Genomic DNA, 24,973 nt, shown 5'->3' with positions numbered 1-24,973 from the left:
CCCTTTTCTCTCCGTGCACCCTTTTTATTTTTCTTTCCGTTTCCTTCGTTTTTTTTTCCATTTTTTTTTCTCTTCTTCCCCGTACACATATAGGTATATTCATTTTACTTCAGTCGAGAACCCGCCAACCAAGCACCACCAGCAACGACACACCGTCGTACCTACTCTGGGAGGCCACGCTCCTGACTAAACATTGATAACGTTCCGCCAAGAATTTCTTTGCATGTTATAAACATACGTAATCGTACACAAATAGGATTAGCATAGGACGCAGAGGTGGCAGAATTTCTGGTAGTGGTGGAGAAGAGGTGCGCGAAACATGGGCGACAGACAACGGGAACGGGACGAAAACTGTTTTCGGTAAAATTCACCGCGAAACTCTGACTGCAGGATCAGAATATATCCGGCTTCCACCAAGTCTCGTCACGCCTAATTCTCTCACGCTTCGCGTTTTCACCGCCTCTAACCCTCTTCCTCTCTTTCTCTTACTCTTTCCTGGACCGGGCAGAGCGTCGAGAGTTTTGCTTGAATATACTCCGCGATCTCCTTGATAATAGAACTTGATAAAACAAATCCCACCATGTAAACAGTGGCAGCGTGCAAGCTACTTCGCGGAAGAGAGAAAGAGCCGAGGGTGGGTGGATTGGTGGGAAGGATGGAGAAGCCAGCAGCGTTAGTCAGTCAAACAGTGGCGAAGCTACCTCGGGCTCGATAGCGAATACCATTAGATAAGATCAATATTGTTGAAAATAAAGGAAAACTCTTTACCCTGAACCCATTCAACCGCGCCAAGCGCGCTCGTTCCACGTAGAAATTGTTCGGCAATGAATGGTAGCTAGAGACTGCATAATGCAGACACCACTGTTGCAAATACCCTCAGGACTTCGTCCGATCCTCTACAAGGTTCAAACCTTCAAATCGGCAGTGCTGCAGTTTGTGGAAATATAATAGCAGAAATATTGGAATCGACATTTCGATGTGATCCTTCATGAAGAGATATATGTAACATACCTAGTGATAATCAACGTTTAGTAGACATTTTATTGGAACCGTAGAGGCAATCAATCTCACCGATGTCTCGATTCATGCAACGGCTTCTGGTATCGTTTGGTAATTTTTTCCAATTGCCATTTGTTCGTAGCAAAGGTGTGAATCATAAAAAAAAAAATGTATTCTCGAAGAGTTCGTTGTTTCAAGACTGTTGGCTTGTGTGACGATAGAACGGTGTAAGCCGCGTGCCCTCTTCTCAACGGTGTGTAGCCGTCCAACTTGGAGTATAACCTTCTCACGAGCCGTGTTTTATTTGTTTAACATTGACAGGCGGCGTCGCTGTTCAGTGCTTTGAAGCAGCAAGAGACGCGTGAAGCATCAGTGGCGAGTAGAGACCGTGACGGTAGGGAACGTGATCGGATTCGTGAAGAGATTGACAGCGAGCAGCAGCGCGAGGGCAACATCGAATACCAAGGCAATGGGAAGCTCAGTCCTCCCGGGCACCATCCACTGACTGTCGCACCGATGACCCAGCAAAAGCAACCCATCGTTTCGCAGCAGTCCCAACAGCCCAGCTCGGGCGCTCCTGGTTCACAGCCCAGCCCCCGACAGAGTCCTCAGGCTCCCCAACAAGGCAGTCCTCCAACCCCTGCTGGTCAGGGACAATCACCTGGAGGGCCGCCGCAACAGTTACCACAAACAACATCGCAGATGATGCTTAGCCCCGCAAGTGGGCTTCATCAGATGCAACAGCTTCTACAGCAACACATTCTCAGCCCGAGCCAGCTACAGTCGTTTATGCAACAGCACACCCTCTATCTCCAGCAACAGCAGCAGCAACAACAGCAGCAGCATCATCAGGTTCGTCATGTTTTCAATAATAATGGTTCTTCTATCTATAGTCATTCTTGCGTACAAGAATGTTTTTTCACGGGTAGGTTCTTTGGAACCTTTTTCTCCGTTTCTTGAATCCAATTTCAACTTGGTGGGTCAAAATTTGTCATCCAGAGTCTAGCAAGTTCTTGTAATCACTGTTTTAGAATCTCGATTATCGAAATTGCGAAGCTTATCCTACCTGATTTCCCATGCCGGATTCAGGATTTGAACTCTTGGATCATTGACGTCCGATTTGCCATCAGAAAATCCTGAACATTTTGAATATTGTTACGAGCTTCGAGTACATCGTTGGTTTTTCTTATCATGTTTCAGGACTCGACATCCGAGCACGTTGCTAATCATGAGAGATTCGGCTACTTCTCTTCGTTAAAAAACGTAAGTGAAAGACTCTACTGTGTGATTCTTTGTCTTAGTTTGTTGGATGGGTGGTTGATATAATAGGAAGATCGGTCAACGGAACGAGGAAATTGAATTTGAAAATTTTTCATCCCCTTCCTGCCACTTTCTCTCCCCGACTTCGATCTTTCCTTAGCAAATATTTTCTCCGGTGTGTACCTATCATGATATTTTCACAAGAAGTATAACCCTTCATCGGTCCTCCAGCACCGCCGTATGGCTTCGTGGAATAAATTTCTGGTGCAAACATACGCTGGCTCTCTTTCTCTCTTCATTTCTCTTGGCACCTTGTTGAGATGACGTTGTTTAGCACTCCGTCTTCCAACTATCTTAGAAAATTCCGTCACTATCTATCCATCTATCTATCTATCTATCTATCTATCTATCTATCTATCTATCTATCTAACTATCTATCTATCTATCTATCTCTCGGTCTCGTTTTCTCTTCATAAATTTACCGCGTTACCAATACGAAGCGGAGTACTCAGCCATCGCCAAACACTCATCCTTCCTGCGCCAACATCCAGAACGTCCACCACCCTCGGTGATCGGAGTAATTCTAATTATGAAAAACCTAATCATAATAACGCAGTAAGTGGCAACGGTCTGAAGTTGGCGCCCGGGACATCGACGAATAAAAAACAGAAGAAGCAAAAGAAGACGGGGGAAAGAAAAATAAAACAACAAAGTACCACCACTGCCTTGATGAAAAGTTAATTAAACCGAACATTACTTAAGACCCCGTCAGAATACACAATTCGCGTTGTTTGTCCGAAGTAAGGAGGGGGTGTAAAAATCACTTTAGTAAAAAACCACGTGCCTTCCATCTACCCTAAAACGTTTCGTTCGATCGGGGCACATCTGTCCTACTACGCATGGCGAAAGAACAAAATTTATACATCTACATCACTTTTTGTTTCCACGGTGGATGCACATCGCGTTGTTAATAGCGGTGCGAGACGGCTCTCTCTCTCTCTTGTTTCGTCGGATCCAGGGTGAAATAAGGGGAGTCCAGTTAGCCGGACAGACGCATCGACACTATTCGACTGAGGAACGAGGCGGTGAGAGGAGAGCAGGGTGTGAGAGGTGCGGAAAGAGGGTTGATTCTGGGCCTGAGCAAACAGGCAGTCCCTTCTGTATTGTTATCATAACGATATTCGCGTATCAACGGAACGAAATGCTTTCCCCGTGTGCTCAACAGCCTTTTCTCTTCATCCCCCGCGCACACCGAATACCCTGACCTCGTGCGAAAGAAGAAAGGTCCGCCACGCCAACCCCGTTTGGCGGCTCCTGGTGAAGGAAAAACAGTGAAGTTTGAATAAAAATAACACGCACGTGGGTTGAGGAAAGGGTGGTTTTGATGCCCTGGAATCCCGAACAGCAGCTTTTACCATATTGTATCACCAATCGTTGCGATGTTATAGCAAACTATTTTTTTTTCTAAATCTATAGACTCCAGTTTTAAAAATCATAGAGTCGGCCTTTGATGTTACGAATGTTAACGTGTGGTAATCGCCATCTTTGACCTTCCACCTACAGCCATGTTACAGTGTTTTAATTATTATTATTTTTTTTTTTTATTTTTCACTAAAAATTTATCCAATCAAATATCCAAACCGCAGGAATATCTTCTACAGTGAATATCAATGGAATTTTCGACCACCCGAGGGCTTGGAAATCAAACTTTGTTCCGTGGAATTTGTCGCCATGCTTTCATTTCTATGTAATTTATACGGCCACAAATGGATCAATTGATGGTCCACACGCGGTGCTAAAGTATCCTAAAATTGTACATATACCCTATAGACGATGTATTTTCTGGAAGCTTTCAATGTTTATTTAACTCACTGCGCCCTGGCCGTGATCCTCAGATATCTAGACACCCCAAGCCGCGATATTATTACACCGAGTAACGGGGATCTGCGGAAAGGTCAGACGGTCACCGAATCGGCGGAAGTGAAACGTCCTTTCCACCAAATTATTACCGAAGCTTGTTACCCCACGGAGATAATCCTCTTCCACCTACGAAGCTTGGTTAATTCTCTATGCTCTTTAAAAAGCGGATGGCAGAAAAATAAAAGAAAAGGAATACACTTTTTTTTTTTTAGTACATATACGACCGGCGGAACGAACGTCACGAGGTGTAATATACAATTGTATAAGTACTGAAGAAAAAAAGAATCTGTTGTACGGAAGAACCGTATGGGTTTTACGTACGTATATTCACGTCTACCGGTAAACAGCTGTTTGCAAAACAGGCACATTTATCTAACAACAGCGTGCCGGCGTTGAAAAATACACTGATAAATAAAAAATTGCGTTGGATTAAAAGGGACCGGGGGTTGGGGGCATCTCATTGCCCGGAAGGAAACGGGCAGCAGGGTGGGGACCACGGCATTCGTGACGGCGAACACCAAAGACAAACAAGCGGACAGAGAGAGAGAGTGAGAGGGAGGGGGATAGGAGGGGGGGAGAGGGTGAGTGGCTGATGGCGATAGTTAATTGCCTGGAGACCGAACTCACCCTGCTTTTTTTTCCCTCCCCCGCGACTCAAACCCCCACCCCCCGTTTTTACCCATCGGTTACACGCCCGAGGATATTTTAGCCGAACTTTTCTTATTCTTCATATTATTCCTGCATTCTTGGTATATATGTATATATGTGAATTATAATTCGCGATCCTTAGTAGCAACGGAACGACCGTTTATCACGTCGCCGCATCAACAAAACAAAAACAAAAATAAAGAGAAACGAAAGTATGCGTAAATTGTACAAGCTGTATATAACAACTGCGATAACAATTAATCCAGTGAAAGAAATTTCATTTATAATGATTACCCAGCCAGATTATAATTGCAGTGGAGATGTTGTTTTGTATAACCACGTTTAAATTAGCGAATAGAGAGGAGGGATGGAGGAGGGCGGGTGGGGTGGGGGAGGGAGGGCTTTGTTCGTTTTTCGAGATCGGTTCAAGTAGAGGTATATTGGTAGAAAAAAAAAAAAAAAAAAAAAAATTAGAAAACAGGAAAAAGGATCCGCTCTGTGCTGCATCAGGAGTAAAGAACGAACGAACCTCGCAACAATTTATTATCCATGTTTTTTTGAAACGCCACCGTTCGTTATAACGTAGTATCCTGAAATCTGCTGGAATCACCACCACCATCACCATTTTTCTCAAACCGTAGCTAGGGTGAGTGTTACACTATTGATCTGATTTTTAATTATTTGTCGCGCAACCTTCCGCGGAGGGTGAAGGAAGGGTGAACCGGAGGAAAGCTTCGTTCGCCCCGTTTCCATCCCCTATTTTCCTCTCTCTCTCTCTCTCGCTCTCTTTCTCTCTCTTTCTTTATCCCTCTACGCTGCACCCTTTTCTGAGCACACGCTCAGTTTATTTTCATCCCCCCCCCCATACCTTGAAATATTAACAACACCCTACGTTTCTGCGTAACTGACACTTTTTAGACGGTAACGCGACGCGTCGTAAGATCAAGATGATCATCGAGATACTAGATCTACGGATAGTGATATACGCCGAATTTTATTCTAATCAGCGACTGACAATGAAACCAAGAAACGAGTCCTATTGAGTCTTTTTGTTCAGACACCGGCTCTTATATAATGTATTAAAATAACATTTTATCTTAATTTAACGTTTCACAAAGTACATTTATTATTGATTTTGAGAAATCTTGAAAATCTTGTGTCGTAAAGAAAAATGGTTGAAATAAAAGTCTTATATATATTTTCTTTTTTTTTTTTTTCTGCAGGATCGAAATCTGTAAAACAAAAAAGACACATTTTCGTTTGAAAAAGCAATCCACAGAAAGAATGGTACGATAATGCATGATAAAATTTTTATTTCAAACATTTGTTTTTTTTTTTTTTTTCTCATCTTTCAAAAACGCGCCGTTCACAAGATATTCCGCTGTGTGAATTCGAACGTAAGACCATGTACGTATGTATATTCGTCCGATGAACGATTCCCGACGGTAATGATAATCCATTTCCACGTTTCAGCATCAACAGCAGCTAGCCGAATTGGGTAGGAAGCAGTTGGAACAAGCTATGCAGCAGCTTCAAGAGCAGCTGCAACTCAATTTAATACAACAAACGCACCTACTGCAGACTGCGGACAAGAAGAAGGCGTCGGCACCTCTTCAGCAGCTCGCGTTACAGCAGCAACAGCTAATACAGCAGCTCCAGATTACCCAGCGACAGTATCTACTGCAGCAGGGTCTTGGTCTTCAGGGTCACAATCACTCGTCGGGTGAGTGACTCCGGCGTTGTGTTGTGAAGAAAATATTACGTGATGAATTATCCGATAACCGCGATGCTGCGGTGCCAAGTTTTTGTTTCTTGGATAAATTTTGTCGTTTCTTTTCAATTTTTATTTTTTTTTTCGTTTTTTTTTTGTTTTTTCTCTCTCTCCCTTTTATTCTCTTCCTCTCTTTTGTTATCACTGTCATCGTCATCATTATTGTTGTTGTTTTTATTGTTGTTGTTGTTGTTGCTGCTGCTGCCATATCGCGTACATCTACGGTTAACAATAATGTTATTGCACTCGAGTAGAGGTGTGTATATGTTGCCGTTGAAGAATATAAATTGTACTTTGAAACGACGCACTAATACGCGACTTACACGTCACGATCCGGTATCGCGATTAGTTTGTTAATTATGCGAGCACGTACAATAACTGATACACCATTATTGCATACGGCTCTGTCTCTCTCTCTCTCACACACACACACACACTCTCCTTCTTTCTCTGCGGTGTGTTTTTCTTCAATATTTGCAAACCCGTGCAAAGTGCGATATCCATCTGTCTCATGCACAATTCCGCGTATTTGTTTATCTCAAGTGTGGCTGAGCCTTGTTGTCGATCCAGGCAATGTTCAGAGAAGAAGGAGAGAGAGAGAGAGAGAGAGAGAGAGAGAGAGAGAGAGAGAGAGAGAGAGAGAGAGAGAGAGAGAGAGAGAAATAATATGAAAATTGTATGAGCAAACAAAGTTTGGTACAACTTTTTTGTTTTTTTTTGTCGCGCATATAATATTTTTTTCGCAACGGCGGTTTTAGGAGCGGGAAAATATTTTCAATTTCGCATTACCGCCTATCTTTCTTTCTCTTTCGCTTTCTTTCCGACTCGCTCCCGTCTTTCACGGCACGATGTCAAATTATACATATCGACGATGCTCCGCGACTGCGTAAGTCGCGGCAGATATCACAGCCGTCGTAATGAATCCGAGACACGTGACAAATACGTTAAACAATTTTATTTTGTTTATAGTAAGACGTACCGCTAAGAGTAAACTACCGAAGATGATCTCATGTGAAGAACAATGCGCAGTCACGTATCTAAGGTAGGTTGGTGTTGGAGGCATCATTTCCTACCCGATTCCCACCACGTTTCTCACCAGTGAGCAACTTTCGGTTTCAAGATTCGAAGGAACGCGCGATTAATTCCAAACCTTATCCCCCCCCCAACCCCACCCCATCTTTTTCACACAAAGTTTCCCCCTAATCACGGGCAAAATATATTTCACTGTAAATGTAAAAATCATCCGTAATAAATAAATCAACGAACGATATCTGACAATCGATCAATTTTTCGTATTTACGTTGAAATTACAACGAGCTTGCAATTTTTTTTTTTTTTTTCTCTCTCTTCTTTTCTAATCGTTTCGTTCGGGTCATTTTTCTTTTTTTTTTTTTTTTCTCTCCTTGATTTCGTTTCAACGACATTCAATCATTCGCTGTATCACATTAATTCACACTTTGAAGAGAAATGCAAAATTTCGTCGTGTCGAGCACTGTAGAACAGCCACAAAAAAAAATAGAAACTTGAGACTTGAGAAGTGAAACGAAACTAATCTACCTATAATTTTCCATACGAAGTTCACGTGTGAAGCAAACTTGCCCGTCCCTTTATTATATTCCAACCCCGTCAATTAACCCCGATATCATTGGGGTTTCCCTTGCACTTCCGTTTTCACCCCTGAACGCCTCCTCATCAACTGAAACCTTGAGATTATTATTATTGTTATGCGCAGGTTTGATTCACACGTGATATGTATATATGTGTATATATATATGTATAATGGACTATACGTATATATATATACACACACATATATACATATATACAGATAACCAAAGAAGATCTCTTCCAAAGCACATATAATAACATTCACACGTTCGCTTCAGATTAAAATGTGCATAACAAGCAACATACTTTCTTTCTTTCACAATATAATACAAGCTGAATTCACGTGACCTTACAATATGCTTGATGGAGCTTTGTTTAGGTATAATCGATTGCGAGGATCGATCGCTCATGGCATGATGAGTGAAAGAAAGAACAAAAAAAAAAAACTATACGGGTTTTTCGATACAGTTTAAGACCTGCTATTCAGTGTTGAAAATAAGACACTGATTCTAACTAAAAATAAATGTACAGTTCTTAATTTGAACTCGAATAATTGAAAATATCGAAGATACGGGATAGATTGATAGATTTGAAATTATGGTAATTTTTCTGCAATAAATCCTCGTCTCGATCCTACCACGAATTTACGTACATTAGGACGGTTCTTATCTAAGGTGTTGACGAATTTTTTCCACCCCGCCCCCCGAATCAACTTCAAATATTTCGAAAACAATTGTCTAATTTTCTCAGATTCTTACTTCAACTCCAAGATAGTCCGCATTGTGATCGAAGTTTCTCATCGAAATAAGATGGGAGAAATTTTGACTTTGGTAAAAATTTGAAAAAATTAGTCAATTGTTTTTTTAATTATTTAAAGTTGATCTGAGGTGTGGAACGGAAAAAATTCGTCAACACCCTGAGCAAGGACCACCCTAATTTACACATAAGGAGACGCGATCTTGGCACAAGAGTAGAACGATCAACAATATTTCGCTTAAGCTTTACCTCGAGGTGAATGAGAGAATTTGAAAATTCAGGTCTACAGCCCGGTGACGGTATGACAGTTTGGAAAAATGAGCCGTCCGACGGAACGGAAGTTCACCAGAATTCGAATCCGCACAAATCCGGGGGAGGTCTGAACGGTAAGTCGTGATACGTGTGACGGAAGAATCGTCGAGGATGGGTCGTAGAACCGTTTCTTCTCTTGACTGCAACGTCGTGTATCTGTCTGTAGGGTTGTTAAATTCAATCGTCTCCGGTCGCCGGTCGGAAATGAACGGCACGTCCTCTCTCGACGAAAAGCCGTTAGACGTGTCAAGCAACGAGAAAGCTCATCCGCTCTACGGTCATGGGGTATGCAAATGGCCAGGCTGTGAAGTGATCTGTGAAGATTATCAGGCATTCCTTAAGTAAGTCTTGCAGAATAATATTTTCACACAATACATAGGTATGCGTACAGAGTTTCCCGGAAATTTTCGTATTTTATGCGGAATTGGGAAGAGATCGGGTTTGGTTGCGATGGAAAATTGGGAAATATTTGATATGGAGAAAGTGAGAAATGAAAAAAAAAAAAAACGGAAAGTCTCTCCTCGATCGTGTCCCCACGATTTCCTGTATCGGTACAAACCGTTGGTTGAAAATAAAAAAAGGGGGGGGGGGGGGGGACAAGGAATGAGGGAAAACGCTAATTGCCTACGTCTCATCAATATTCAAGAGATTCGACCACTTCCTCCGTCTTCCTTCAATCTAATCTCGCCATTCGCCTTTCAAAAAACCGTTAGAGATGGCCGCTCCCAGGCGCATTCTTATCGTCTTATGGTCCGGTGTTCCGTCTGTGTTTTCGTAATCGAAACAACCTTGTGCCAATTCCAGACACCTAAACACCGAGCACACATTGGACGACAGATCGACGGCCCAAGCGAGAGTTCAGATGCAGGTTGTTTCCCAGCTTGAAATCCAGCTGCAGAAGGAGCGGGACAGACTTACGGCGATGATGCACCATTTGCATGTGGCCAAGCAGATGGCGTCACCCGAACCCCCCAAGTCCTCGGAATCATCGGTAAGTGAGAGAGAAGGTAATGGTGGGGGTGAATTGGCGTTGTTCGTGATTCCGTAAAAGTTTTTGGCGACCCGAAACGCCGTCGTTTCGTTCGCCGTTTCGGCTGATGCCGAAGCTTTGAGAATCCCGCTAATTTATGCATGGAGTTGATATTAATAATTCATATCGGGCCGGATTTATATCACCTTAATTAAAACCCCTAACAACTTGGGCAGTCCCGGAATATCAATATCGGTTTAACTCTCTTAATACATCCCGGCCTGTGCAGGTAAGATTCCCGACTCGAATATCTTTAGCGTGTAATCCCTCTGCATCTGCAACACCCTTCGAGGAAAAATCTTTTCAATCTACTCACTCCCCTCGGTGATCTCTTTCCTTTTTTACATTTTACATCCCTTTTCAGCCAAGACTGCTGCGAGACATTTCAACTCCGTTGGTGCTAATTTACTTATGTATAGTCATAGGATTACTACCGCAAAAGAACTTGATTGTAATCCCTTGCAGCTTCTGTCCGACTCTCTGATCCGAATCTCTAAAGCCTCCCGACATCTTACCGCGAAAATCTAAATAGAGAAAAATACTCCAGGCACCGTTGATCGTGGACATGTTCTTTTTTCGGACCAGGGAAGATTGGTCGGGAAAAATTTTTGGGCCCCATCTGGGCCCCGGTAAGGAACGCTAGTCAGGATCTAGTCGGGCCTTAGCCGGGAAACCCCAAATAGCTAGATTTCACCAGTACCTATAACATGTTGGTCGCCTTTTTTCAGACTGGCTCGAGTTTACCGAAACTTAATTTGTCCTCGGCGTTGATGAGCCAACCGCCCCCTAATTTCGGGGTGTCCCAGGTCTCGCCGGTATCGATGTCGGCACTCGTTTCCGCCGTCAGATCGCCGGCCAGCAGTCAACATCCCTCTTCAGGTGGGCCAGCCTCGATGCCGCCCCTGCCGAACATGTCGACAATGCCAGGTATGCCACCGATGCCCAACATGCCAGGGAGCATGCCTAGCATGCCCAGTATGCCGTCGATGGCCGGACCAATCCGCAGGAGGATCAGCGACAAGTCTGCTCTGTCCTTGGCCGGTGGTAAGATTAATTGATTCTCCGTTTAACCGTCTTTGACTTCGCAGTTTTTACCTAGACTACTTCTCTTTTTTCCTCGGCAAAATTAATTCGGGTCTTCCTCAGGAACGTTGGTTAACCAAAAACAGATTCTTATTAATATTGTCGTCACGGAGTGGTCGCACATTGGGTATTTGTCAAATTACACGGCTTTTATCGAGATGAATAAATTTCGATTCTATGCATCGAATATTAACCACAACCTTTATTTATTACTAGTAACGATTGTTTTTTTTTCGTCTTTTTTACGTTGATAAATAAGACCCAGACTCAAAATTCGTGTCGACCGGTGTTATTATCGAAATCTAAAGAATCGAACAGATTTTCTACTGTTTCGAAATATTTTAAAACCAGGTATTGACGTCTCAGCTTTTTTTCGTTATTCTAGTATTCTACATTTTTGTGCTGTCGAAGAGATCCTCGCTGCTTACAAGTATAACAATTTGATAAATACTTGGTGTTCGGCTGTCTGCTGTCTAACAAAATTATAGAAAAGGGTGTTGATTTTTAACTCACCAACCTTTGTAATCAATAATAACCTAAGCATAATTAATTAGTCTACAGGTATGCTCACTTCCCAAAGAAATTTGAACGCCACTTTTATTTGTCTGAAACTTATAACTGGAAATTAATTGACCAATTTTGAACATGGATTTTGCGATAAGTGTTCGTTTCGCACATAGTTATTGTTTGTTAATGATTAGTGATAACGTTCATCAATGGTTATGTTATTTCTTTACTACTTGTGCTGCCCGCCCTCCCCATCGTGTAGGGCTGCCCTACATGCTGGAGCGCGCTGGCCTAGACGTTCAACAAGGTACTGTCACCACCACCATCTTCTTTCCAAAAAGAACCCTAGAATAATCCAAATATGACATTGGTCCTCTGTGTACCTTTTACCAGTATACGGAAATCGAAAAATCCTGAAAATCGTTGGTCCCTATACATAACATATACCGGGACAATTTCCTGACACTTAAAAGTCAACCGCGCATGCGCCAAATAATTCAATCTCATTGGTCGGCGAAATCTTCCCGCAGCGATATTTTTGTCTGCAATGCAGGCAGGCCAACGTACGCGAAATGTGTACGTTTGAATTTTAAAAGAGCATAAGCATTAAATTCCGACCGTTCTTTGAAGAATAAACTTTCCGATCCAACAACGAACGCTTCCCAAACCTTTTCGAGTCACTGCCTCAATTATTTGAGATTCTAACCTCGAAAATTCGTATCAACTACATCGCCGGCAGAAGCAGTTTGACAGCTGAAACTCGGGTTGGCCAGCCTGCACGAACAGCCGATAAAACTCGCGCATGCGCGGTTCATTTTCAGGTTTCAAAAGATTGTTCCCGTATACGTTGATATAGTCGTATGAATAAACGTGTAATTCTCATCAAGATTCTGATTATTACATTGTTTCCACGTTATTCAAATCGTAGGTTCGAGTGTTTGATTTTCTTTCGTTATTCACAATTTCCTCAATTGCGTTATCGTTGATTTTCAGAAATTCAGCGCAACCGGGAGTTTTACAAAAACGCCGACGTCAGGCCACCCTTCACTTACGCTTCTCTCATTCGTCAGGTAAGTGAGTCGACATTGCACGAGCACATTGAGTCTAATGCATTTTTCAAAAGTGTCAAATTGTGGCTAAAAATTTTTATTTCTTATTATTTTATTTTGTGTTTCGTTGTCCTCTCTTGTTATAGTCGATAATCGAATCGCCGGACAAGCAGTTGACGCTCAACGAGATCTACAACTGGTTCCAAAATACGTTCTGCTACTTCAGGCGCAACGCGGCAACGTGGAAGGTATACTTTTCATGAATCAAAAAACGAAAATGACAAAAAAATGACAAAAAAAATGACAAAAAAAAAAAAAAATCAAAAAGAAGATAATTTGAGAAAATTTCGTACAAGGGTTCAAACAAATAATATTAAAGTATTCGTAGCATCCTTCGATATAGATAAAAATAATAATGACAATCTATGCGTTGAAAATTATTTTTCATCCGATTCAAGCAGGGCAATTAATTCGCTAATCAGTTTTCGTGATAATAATCTAACCTAAAAATCGTGACACATTGAGATTTCAATCATCGAGAAGCCATATTATTCTACGAGTTCTTTGATTTGTGATTTATCACTCAAATATACACAGTCAAATTCGTGAACACCCGATTTTATGGGTTTTTCGAAATCACATTGAACGTTGTCCTCATTCTCATGTTCGAGAAACTTATTTTGGTGAAATTGAATTTCAGCTCCGTGCAATTTGTATGGTTTCTTTTTTTTTTTTTTTTTGTGGTTTGTGGTTTATAAATTCGCGCTTCCATCTCGTTGTACTCGGGTTTCTTTGCTCCCGCTTTCTTTCTCAGTCCATTTCAATGATGGAAAATTACTCATGTTTCTACGATATTTTTGCCACGGCGGGAGGGGGGTTCAGGTCCCGTTGTGCGTGAAAAATTCATTTATACGGTCGCGGTATTCATTCCAAGCATTTTATTTAAACCCTCGAGGATTGCCGCAACCGGCGAGAATGCGAAAATGTTTCTTAAAGTCCCAAATTTACGTATATTAATCAAAATAAAGTGAAAAGCGCAATAAAGGGCAAATTAACTTATTTAGAATGTATAACCGGTGGGAATGAAACTAATATCGATTTAATTGTTTAACGAATGATGATATATAATACATCTATACATGTATGCGCGTGTATGTGCGTGCAGCGTGACGTGTGTGTGCGTGCGTGTGTATGTGATAAACGTATGTATTGCCAAAGCTTTGCCTCGCATGGTTCTATGTTCAAAATGAAAAACAAAACAAAAGACTAAATACGACACAAAAAAAAAAAAAAAAATCAATCAACAACTATTCAAGAAGGAATAAAAGCGTTTAGGTATCAACGATACGAGGTAGAAGAACAAGAAGAAAGAACTACCGAGAAGATTGAGAAGAAGAAATCCGGTGATTGTCAACTGTTGATCGTTGTTCGGGCTGCAGGAGCGAGCTGAAAATCTGAGACGGAAAACTGTTCGGGAATAACTACGTCGTTTTTCTTTAATACGACGTAATCCGTCGTGGCATGAATGTGTGTTGTTACCCCTAGTTGCCTAGAATTTTAGCTGTGCATATTTATATTTATATTTATATAGATATCATATTCAGAGTCGAGGAATGCAATCAGCACGCATATACATATGAATATATGTATGTATATACAAATGCATACACTCCTGTGTTATTTTATATAATATGTATATGCGCGTGTGCTTGTTCGTCATGTGTCTGTTTCTGAATACGTTTTTAGGCGTACGTACCTGTCCGTTAATCAATTTCAAATTAAAATTCCGTGAAGCAATCGGTGGTTGAATATTGGAAGACCAGATAATCGTACGCATTTTCGTACGCATGCGAGTGAATTATTCAAATATCAAAAGACAGTTTTCTAACTTGCTGCGCAGAAGTCATCTTACCACTTCAATATGGCCGCCGTTGACCCGCTTCGGATTTTATTCAGGCTGTAACAATCTTCGTATTGCTTCCCAGTTTTCGTGCGCTATTTGACGTCAAACTAAATCATGGCTAGAACAGTTTGGGTACAATTTTATCTATTGTGGAAAATCCAAAAGCTGAGAATTCACTCTTGTACCGTGCGCACGTGATGTTTCTCAAATAAACCGTCAAAGTCGCACCTTGTGCAGTTGTCTCGGATATGTACTCTTTGAAGTATGAAGTTGATCAACGGATATCCTGTATAATATTTACATTATACTTGTATTACATAATTCCGCAGTGTTCCCGACTTATATATATATTACGATTGTTGTGTTGAATTATTCACTATCATTTCCCGTACAATTAACCTGATTTAGTAGCTGGTTGTTGAATTGATTTTCTGATTTGATTGGTTCTTATGATTTTTATTATTTATCTTTTTCCATTATTATTATTATTATCGACGTTATTGCTCGTACAAAAAAAAAAAACAAGATCCACTCAACGCAATCGGGTGCGTCAAAAAATGATAGATATCTTACTTACCAACACCAAACCCCGACCATACCTATCCATCGTTGAGTTATGCTTCGTTGGTTTTTGCGTTGCTTATTTAGTATGTGTTTATTATTTTGTATAGAACGCAGTGCGACACAACCTGTCTCTCCACAAATGTTTCATGCGAGTCGAAAACGTGAAAGGGGCTGTTTGGACGGTGGACGAAGTGGAGTTTTACAAGAGACGTCCGCAGCGCGCTTGCAGCACGACTGGGTACGTTCCCCCGAACAACGCGCGTCTCTCATTTTATATATTACATTACATATTTAATAATCTCTCTGTTTACCATTTCTCAATCTGTGTATGCACATGCGTTCATCGGTGTACATATATCAATTGCACTACGTTATACGTACAGGTATAACGTTATACGTGCTGCAATTACATATATATGGTTACAATTGGACGTCTGTGTATATGAAAATATTTTTATATATATATATAGACACTTTTTTATCCTATTATAATATTTATATACTCTTTTTATACGCTGCTTCTTTACCTCATCTTTAATATTCACCTCTTATATATAGATATAATATACCTAGTATTTTTACATATCTCTCCTCTCATATTTATATGTATATCTACATATATCTATATATGCTGTCATATATATTCATACTCTTTAAATATCCTCGTGTCTTTTTTGAAACTACTATACATACTTTTTATATTCTCTACTTTTTCATATACATATACTTATATTATCATTATCATATATATATATACATATATATATTTTTATGAATATATATATATATATACTATATATAATATTATTCGTACATATATAATATTTATCGTAATTATCATGTCGCTTGTGTTGTGTTTGTCGGTGTCACGTTTTCAACGACCAATTACCGCGACAAAGTATTTCACTACAATTTTTCGAACCTAACCTCCTATCAGCTCAAAATTTCCACATTTATGTGCTACTTATAAAAATTGTCGATGATTGGTCGAAAACATGTCACAACGCGTCGCGTCTTATTATATCATATTTCGTGCTGTGTGCGATTGTTGCTTGCGTGGCGTGTCAATGTTATACATATACATAATGTTATGGGTTGCGTTGTCTCTTGAATCATCTTTGATATCGATATATCTATGCAGTATACATGCACCGTATCCGTATACAGAGTCGTGGTGAGATAATCGACCGTTTCTAATATTTTATATTTTTCTTTACCACAAGTGAACCATAGAAAACACATGTACACAGCTGCGACCGAATTTCGAAAGCTCCGTTTTCGGTTATCGGGCATTTGTCGTCGGTAAAGTCACGACTAAAACATTCTTGCCATTATTTTGTTCAGCGTGAAATAAATCCTGACATCAGATGAATGCTGGAAATAATCTTACCGCCGAAACAAAATCGCAAGCGGGTTGACCGCGGCCATATTGACTTAGCGCCAACGCACGAATGAGTCAAGTTTTCGACCCACGACTCGAGCTATATTTCGAATAAACGATTTTTCATATTCAATAATGAAATCCCGAGTAACTAAATCGCACGTGTACCTGTGTTATTCTAAACACGTTGACGAATCACTCGAAAAATAGCGATCGAATCATCATCTGCATACGGATGTGGCGTGCCGATTTGTACGCGTATCTTTTTTGTTCGTCACCTGATACGAAGATACGTGTACTTCTAGGCGAATATACTATACATATATACATACATAAATACTACTGTGATAATAATACGTGTATTAGAGAGTGCGTGATGTGTGAGGCGTGGGGTAGAGGTGTGCTTAACAAGCATGAGGGCTTTGCAGCAGCAACTAACCGAAGCATCTCGTGAGCAGAGGCCCATGTTACAAATTGCTGGGTAGCGGAGCTGATTCGAGAGTAAGGAGCGAGATTATCCTGCGTCAGGTAGAACGAGAGTGACTACCGTACAGTTTTCCCCCCACCCCCCTTTTCTTAATACTGTATACTACATACATACTTGTGACTATACTGCATTATACAAGCCAACATACGCATCGATGAATATGTTAAATTACCAAATTGTTTTTGGAGTTTTTTCTTACATTTTTCTTCGACGAACGCACTATAGAAAGAAAAAAAACCAACAACAAGAATTCGCCTTTCTTGTATCAATATAATTTGCCATTTTTTCTCTGCAACATATTTTTTATAAAAATATCTCACGGATATACACGTATATACACACGTATATTCAGTTTGCCGAGAGTTGCTTCAGCGTAGCTGAGACAAGAATGATGAAAAAAAAAAAAAAAGTCAAAAGAAAAAAAAAAAAAAAAAATTACGAAAAACAGAAAGAAAAACGGCAGAAAACAGAGAAATCCAATCGGAAAACAACGAAAAAACAAAAAAAAAAAAAAAAAAACTGTCTTTTTACTCTCTTTTCTCTATTTCTTGGTGGTCTTGTCTGTGTATACAGAACGCGATCCGCACCAATCTATCATTGCACAAGTGTTTTGTGCGGTATGAAGACGACTTTGGGTCATTCTGGATGGTGGACGACGCCGAGTTCGTAAAGCGGCGGCATCTGTCCCGCGGCCGCCCCAGGAAATATGACCCAACCCCATCACCCACTCCACCCCACCTCTCCGCACAGTAAGCACCACCACTTTTTAGAATTCTGCGCGCTGCTGCTGATGGCTGGCATTATCGATATACGTACCTCCGGTTTGAATCAGGACTTGCAGTTGAGAAAATTTTGGAAAAGAAAAAAAAAAAATCAAATAAATTAAAATAAAATACAGCAACAGCAAAAAAACGAACAAATTATTGGTCAGAAATGAATTGGTTAATCAATGACAAAGAAATTGATAAGAAATTTTGCTTAACGTATAGATAAAAAAAAAAAAAAAAAAAAAGTAACACTAAACCGGACCGCGAATCGCTTAGTCGTTGTTCACGCAAAGAGGCCGCACCTTCCCTCGTGTTCACATCGCAACAGCTTTTCACCCCGGTAAAGTTCGGATTCGAATACTTTGGTTCGCTATTCTTCGTACGTCCGTGATCCGCGAATCGCGTCTAACTATCAGTTTAAACTCAAGATTACTAAACGTCTAAAATCGAAGCCTTGGTATCCCGATCCTTTCTCTCTTTCTATTTCTCACTCACTCGCTGTCACTTCCCTTCTTACGCTATTGCTGGGAAATTTTTGTGACAGAAGTGTTACCGTAGATAAACTGTTGGAAATGGTACAACGTACGTTACGGAGGTCGCGTTATTCGTGAGATGAAAAATACACAAGTTTAAAAAAAAAAATATTTCACATCACACTTCGGAGGTTGGTTGATTTTTGGAACACGATTAAAGATTCGCTCCAGATTTCTGTGAATTAAAAGAAATATCGGTGTCGACATTTTTCTTTTTTACTCACGCGACGGAAAGTATCGTAGACACAGAACAACGGTTAGCCTTATTTAGATAATCACACCGTCATTTGAAACTGTATTTCAACCGATTATAAAACCGCATAGTAATTATCCAAGCTTTTGCACATTCGAATAGTCTATTCGTTGCCTAGTTCCGTTCGTTTCGTCTTGGAGATTATTTCCAACTGTGAATCAGTCCGGTGAACGTGATCACGATGATGATTTTGAGTGAAAAAATAAACGAAGAAAAAGAAACAAAAAATATATATAAATATAGGCCACTTAAGAATTGAGTAAAGTCGTTGCAACATCTCCGGGTGAGAGACGAATTGCTGTGAATAGTTGGGAGGTACAAGGTGGCGGCCCTTTTGACAAGTAATTAGTCCCAGTTAGTATACCTGCATCATCGTGCTTGTCGATGCCCTTCTTTTTATACCCACCCCCGAGTTAGCCGTCCGTTGTCTACAGTATTGTTCACTTGATCCCGCTTCGTATTATTTCAGTTAGAATAGATGTAACATCAGAACCGCAATCGTTATCCAGTATATTTGGCAGTAGCTTCCCCTCGTTAGTTTCCCATTCCTCGTCTATTCGTCCTCAGTCTCTGCACGCTTGTGTATCTCGAAAAAAAAAAAAAAAAAAACTATCCGACCACAACACTGCTCCGCAGTTTTTTCGAAAGCTTTGCTATTCACCCCTCAACCAGTTCCTGCATGGGGAGTTATTATTCTACAAACATTAGTTCAATTTATTTCAAACGAAAGTCTGGGCGCTTCGAGCTTTCACAAGTTTGCCGATGTTGCATAGATATTTTTCGTTTTTATTACATCACTAGTCAAATTTCAATTGATGTCTGAAAAATATAAAGAATAATACAAATGTACATCGATTTTCAAATCCATGTTCAGTTCAATTACTTATACATACGATATGAAAATTCTGCGACAATAGTTGTTCAAAAATTGTGCCTTAGTTTTTAAAACACTTGGAGGATTATCCTGATTTTCGTGACTTCTGTAGATCCGTCGCCAATTTGGATTATTTTAATTTAGTTTTTTTTGTTTTTGTGCAGATCTTGCGTTTCGTTTTAAGTTTGTAAAGCTGCGATGCGTTTATTGCGTTTGTATGTGGGACAGGGTATACACACGAGTATTATTTGGCGAATGGATGCTTGAAAAAAGCTGCTTAACTGCGCATGCATGTGATAACGTATATAAGTGTAGTACGCGTGCAGTCCCTAAGTGTGACGGGCGATCCAGAACTCGCGAGAATGCGATTTGATCGATCAGATATCAAGAGACAGGTATATAATCATTACGCATTGACCATTATATACTTATAGTATTAATTATTCATTGATAATTCGTCTGGTTATTTTTTTTTATTTTTTTTCTTTCCATTTCTTTCCTCCTTCTTCTCACGCACTATAATTAAAATTATAGATTTAAATAATCATAAGATTATATATATATATATATACATATATTTCGGACATTCTCATCGTCTTTTACTAACTATTTTTCCAACTCTATTTTTCTCTTTCTCCTTAAAATATACATATATATTCATATATTTCTATTTATATATTAACTACGTACTATTGCATGCATTTTTAAATCTCTCTCTCTCTCTCTCTCTCTCACTCTTTCTTCCGTCCTGTTTCTCGTTATCAACTTTCTCAACATCTTATCGTTATAATAACAGTAGTTCCGTGGTGTAAAAGTTGTTTCATAAATGGCCAAAGGGAAAATATTTTTATCCTCAATTATTTTCACCAAATGCATGCGCGACGAATCGTACATATCAACGAGATCCACGTCTTTACTCGCAACCTTCATATTATCCAAAGTTGCTGGTAATCGCGTTTCTCTCTCACTCTCAGACGATCCTTCCCTGAAGTTTGATACCCACCCAGTGGATGTGAGATCAGTGACAAACGAACGAAAATCGTGGAACGGTAAGTCGAGGTAACCCACGGCCATTTATAAACAACGAAACCCGTTTCAAATGAAAATTCATCTTCATCGGTTATCTAGGTAAAAAAAAAAAAAATGTGAAAATTGTATTAGGAAGGATTTGTTTTCCCTAAAAAAAAAAGAAAAGAGTCTCTTTACGTTGGGAATTTGAAACGGGTAGCGCTGTGTATGTTTAAGAATTTTTTCACCTAATCTCGCTCAATTTCCGCCAATTCGTTGATATCCGTCATCTGTTCGTAACTTATATACGCATACACGTGTAAGTTAATATGTCCGACATACCGACTTATACGTATTATACGATGTATGGTGTATAACGTTATAACGGTAGGTAAATACTTTTTGAAAATCTTTTTCAAATTCTCTTTTTCCGTACCATCTTTTAGATGTTTTTATACGTACCTATTTAAATCTTTCTCTCTCTCTCTCTCTCTCTCTCTCTCTCTCTCTTTATGTATATATCTATATGTTATTCTATACACATATATTTGTATATCTCTATCTTCTCTTCCACTCTATAATATATTACATATACATATAATTAAACAGCGATAACGCTCTGACAATCAAATCCATTTGTATGTATGTACATTTGAGCGATTACTAATCAACTTTCAGGTTTTACCGTTGGCAAAAATTTGTTGCGTGTAAAAAAAAAAAAAAGAAAAGGCAAAAAGGATAAACTTTCTTCGACCTGTTTTTAACCAATAAATTTTTTATCCAATCTTCAGGGGTGTCCCGTCGAAAAGTCCAACTCTAATTCACAGTCCGACAATGTACGGCGACGCACTCAACGCCAATCTCCAGGTAACTACCTAAAAAACGACGCTGAACGCGCGAAGTATGTATAATACAGGGAGAAAAAATAAAAATAAAAAAAAAAAAAATAAAAAAATTAATCGAAAGCAAATCAGACATCCGAAAGATTGGTTCTTTTTATTTTTGGCATCTTATAACTCTGCGAAGATAACGATCGATTTGTACTAGTTTGTTATCGTTACTCACGCGAGTCATCTTCATTCTCCGCGGCTTAAGTCGGAAACTATAATAATTCGCATCGATCGATCTGCCAATAATGACTAATAATCTAATGCAATTTGAGTATTTCCAGGCTGCGCTTGGTGAGTCGAACATGGGTTTCTTGAACAACTCCATGTGCACATCGACGGCAACAAGTCCTGACAAGGACCATCTTCTAGCCCACAACGATTTGATGTAAGTCCTCGAGAAAATAAAAATCAAAATAAAAAATCAATGCAGTGTTACGAAGTGCTGTGGGATCATTCGATTAATCGTAATCTACGGTTCACTGTTCCCCTGTGATTGATCGAAGAAATGATTTACCGGAAAGAACGATTGATCGAATAAACGGTGCATTGAAAAGATCGATTAATCGAAGAAATGACTGGTTGGAAAGATCGTTTAATCGAAAAAACGTCACTAGTTGGAGAGATCGATTGTTCGAGAAAACAGTTAACTGAAAGGGACGTTTAATCGATTAATCGACAAACGATGCATTGAAATTTTGAACGATCGATTACTCGAAAAAACGAGGAATCGAAAGGACGATTAATTTAAGTCTTTGATCGATCGAATCATCGGAAGTACGATTAATCGAAACCTACGATCCTATCGATTGATCGTAAGAACGTTTAATCGAAGTCTACAGTCGATCAAATCATCGAAAGAACGATTAATCGAAGCCTACGATCCTATCGATTGATCGTAAGAACGTTTAATCGAAGCCCACGATCCTATCGATTGATCGAAAGAACGTTTAATCGAAGTCTACGATCGATCGAATAATCGAAAGAACGATTAATCGAAGCCTACGATCGATCGAATAATCGAAAGAACGATTAATCGAAGCCTACGATCCTATCGATTGATCGTAAGAACGTTTAATCGAAGTCTACGATCGATCGAATAATCGAAAGAACGATTAATCGAAGCCTACGATCGATCGAATAATCGAAACAACGATTAATCGAAGCCTACGATCCTATCGATTGATCGAAAGAACGTTTAATCGAAGTCTACGATCCTATCGAATAATCGAAACAACGATTAATCGAAGCTTACGATCCTATCGATTGATGGAAAAAACGTTTAATCGAAGTCTGCGATAAATCGATCAATCGGCCAGCCACAGTTCAGATCCGTGAATATTGTGGTCGCATCGAATTCGGAATATCCGAATTTAGACGTAGGTTCGTCACAGGTTTAACTTTCTCTCTGACTTTCCGCGAGGATAATTAAAATTGCTCCCGACAGGTCGCCGTTGGATGAACCATCGGGCGTGCATATAAAGCAAGAGGGGCAGAGCCCCGAGGGCGGGAAGTTATCGAGACTGATAAAACGGGAGCTCTTAGAGGCACCGACCGAGCAGGAGGAGGACGGCGTAGATGACCGTGAATATTCCGAGAGCCATGGCCACGATTCGGGTCAGGACGAGGACATGGCCGAGGACCTATCTATGGCGCCGGACACGACGCCGAGCACGGAAGATCAGATCGAAGCGTAGTATCCTCTTCGTTGTTGATTCCCTAACCCTTTTACCCCCCCAACCCCCCCAACCCCCAAGATATAATATTCATCCCCTACTCGCCATATCCAACCGCCCTACAAAAGCGGTCTAAAGACTAATAAATATTATTACTATTATTATTATAATATTATAATTATTATTATCATCATTGTAATGTCGTTTTTTTTTTTTTTTTTTTTTTTTTTTTCTTTCCGTCTCATTTTTATTCCAAAACTATGATGACAAGTACGCACGTATTAGCTGCCAATACGATTGGCAATTGTGTATATATATATATTATATACGCATACACACACACACACACACACACATATATATATATACTATATAAATTGAACGTTCTTTGATCCATATCCCTTACGAAGCAATTGTAAGAATAACGATTACATTATATACATATATAAAACATACGTTTCGTGTATTATACATATTACAGATATTGCAATATAAGGTTAATATCATATTATCATTATTGTCATTATTATTATTATTATTATTATTGTTATTATTATTATCATTAAAATTATGACTTTTGATTATAAGGTTATATATATACATATATATATGTATATGTATATATTATACATCATAGCGATGGTAGGTAAATTTGTTACGCTGTGACACGATCGACATACGAGGAATAATAATTTCTGTGCGATGATTGATAAATTGATTGATTGATTGATTGATTAGTTGATACCTGCAAAAAAAGGAGGGTGTTTTAGATCTGATTGTTGTTCGCAACGAATTACATCGTTATCCCAGGCAGTAACTGCACGATGCAACAGCGTGAACGGAAATCGGTAACCGCGGAAGTTGACTGCGATAAAAAAAAAAAAAAAAAAAAAAAAAAACATTCGGAAACATTCTTATCCCATGCGATTTTTTTCCCCGCCGCTCGGTCTTGAGAATTTTACAAAAAAAAAAAGATTAAAAAAAAAAAATAACGCACCGCGGTGTTGAATTTTTTTTTTTTTCGAACGCCGCGGCTTTACTGTCAATATAACGTGCGAAAACCTTCAAGCCCAATGCACATCGCTTTTGTGGCTGCGTACACACGCAGCATAGATCAATGAAAGTTATGTTCAAAATGGGCGATAAATTAAATGTCTTGAAGAAAATAGAAAGAAAATATATATGTATATATATATACATATATGCCCACTGTAAATACTTGTCGGTAAGTAATAGACACACGCACACATACACAAATACATAATAATAATAATATTATTTATATTAATAAAAATAATAATAATAATAATAATAATAATAATAATAATAATAATAATAATAATAATAATAATAATAATAATAATAATAATAATAATAATAATAATAATAATAACGAATCTACGGTCATGAGAAATACAGTGTGTGTGTGTGTGTGTATATATATATATATATATGTATACACTGTATTTTCATTACCGTTATTATCATCATTATCATTATTATTGCAACGTTACACCGGGCTTAGAACAAAACTGTGTAGCTTTTTACCAAACTACCGATAATTTCATCGCACAAGGAGAAAGGAGAAAGAAGCTCAATTTGACGAATTTTATTTTTCGAGGAACAAATTTTTGGTCTTTTTTTTTTTTTTTGTTTTATGTTTTTTTTTGGGGGGGGGGAGAAACAAAAAAAAAAAA

At 39.3% G+C, this 24,973-nt stretch overlaps 1 protein-coding gene across 7 annotated transcripts in view; it reads left to right on the top strand.

Moving 5' to 3' along the window:
• The window catches only part of LOC124182753 (forkhead box protein P1-like), a 212,794-nt gene extending 188,341 nt beyond the window's left edge, over positions 1-24,453 (top strand). For 5 of the 7 annotated variants that reach the window (XM_046570395.1, XM_046570399.1, XM_046570400.1 and 2 more), the window contains 14 exons: positions 1,321-1,851; positions 2,200-2,262; positions 6,301-6,550; positions 9,244-9,348; positions 9,441-9,615; positions 10,079-10,265; positions 11,033-11,348; positions 12,157-12,201; positions 12,888-12,964; positions 13,090-13,191; positions 15,518-15,648; positions 21,505-21,580; positions 21,876-21,988; positions 23,048-24,453. In XM_046570395.1, the coding sequence (XP_046426351.1) occupies positions 1,321-1,851; positions 2,200-2,262; positions 6,301-6,550; positions 9,244-9,348; positions 9,441-9,615; positions 10,079-10,265; positions 11,033-11,348; positions 12,157-12,201; positions 12,888-12,964; positions 13,090-13,191; positions 15,518-15,648; positions 21,505-21,580; positions 21,876-21,988; positions 23,048-23,297 (2,421 nt within the window). In that variant the 3' untranslated portion in view covers positions 23,298-24,453. The remainder of the gene's footprint in view (positions 1-1,320; positions 1,852-2,199; positions 2,263-6,300; positions 6,551-9,243; positions 9,349-9,440; positions 9,616-10,078; positions 10,266-11,032; positions 11,349-12,156; positions 12,202-12,887; positions 12,965-13,089; positions 13,192-15,517; positions 15,649-21,504; positions 21,581-21,875; positions 21,989-23,047) is intronic. The other 2 variants (XM_046570396.1, XM_046570397.1) reach the window with 2 other exon arrangements.
• Positions 24,454-24,973: the final 520 nt, after the last annotated feature.

Source organism: Neodiprion fabricii, chromosome 5, assembly GCF_021155785.1.
Source record: "Neodiprion fabricii isolate iyNeoFabr1 chromosome 5, iyNeoFabr1.1, whole genome shotgun sequence".
NCBI lineage: Eukaryota > Metazoa > Arthropoda > Insecta > Hymenoptera > Diprionidae > Neodiprion > Neodiprion fabricii.
The sequence above is the reverse complement of the archived record's forward strand: the minus strand, read 5'-3'. Positions and strand labels throughout refer to the sequence as shown.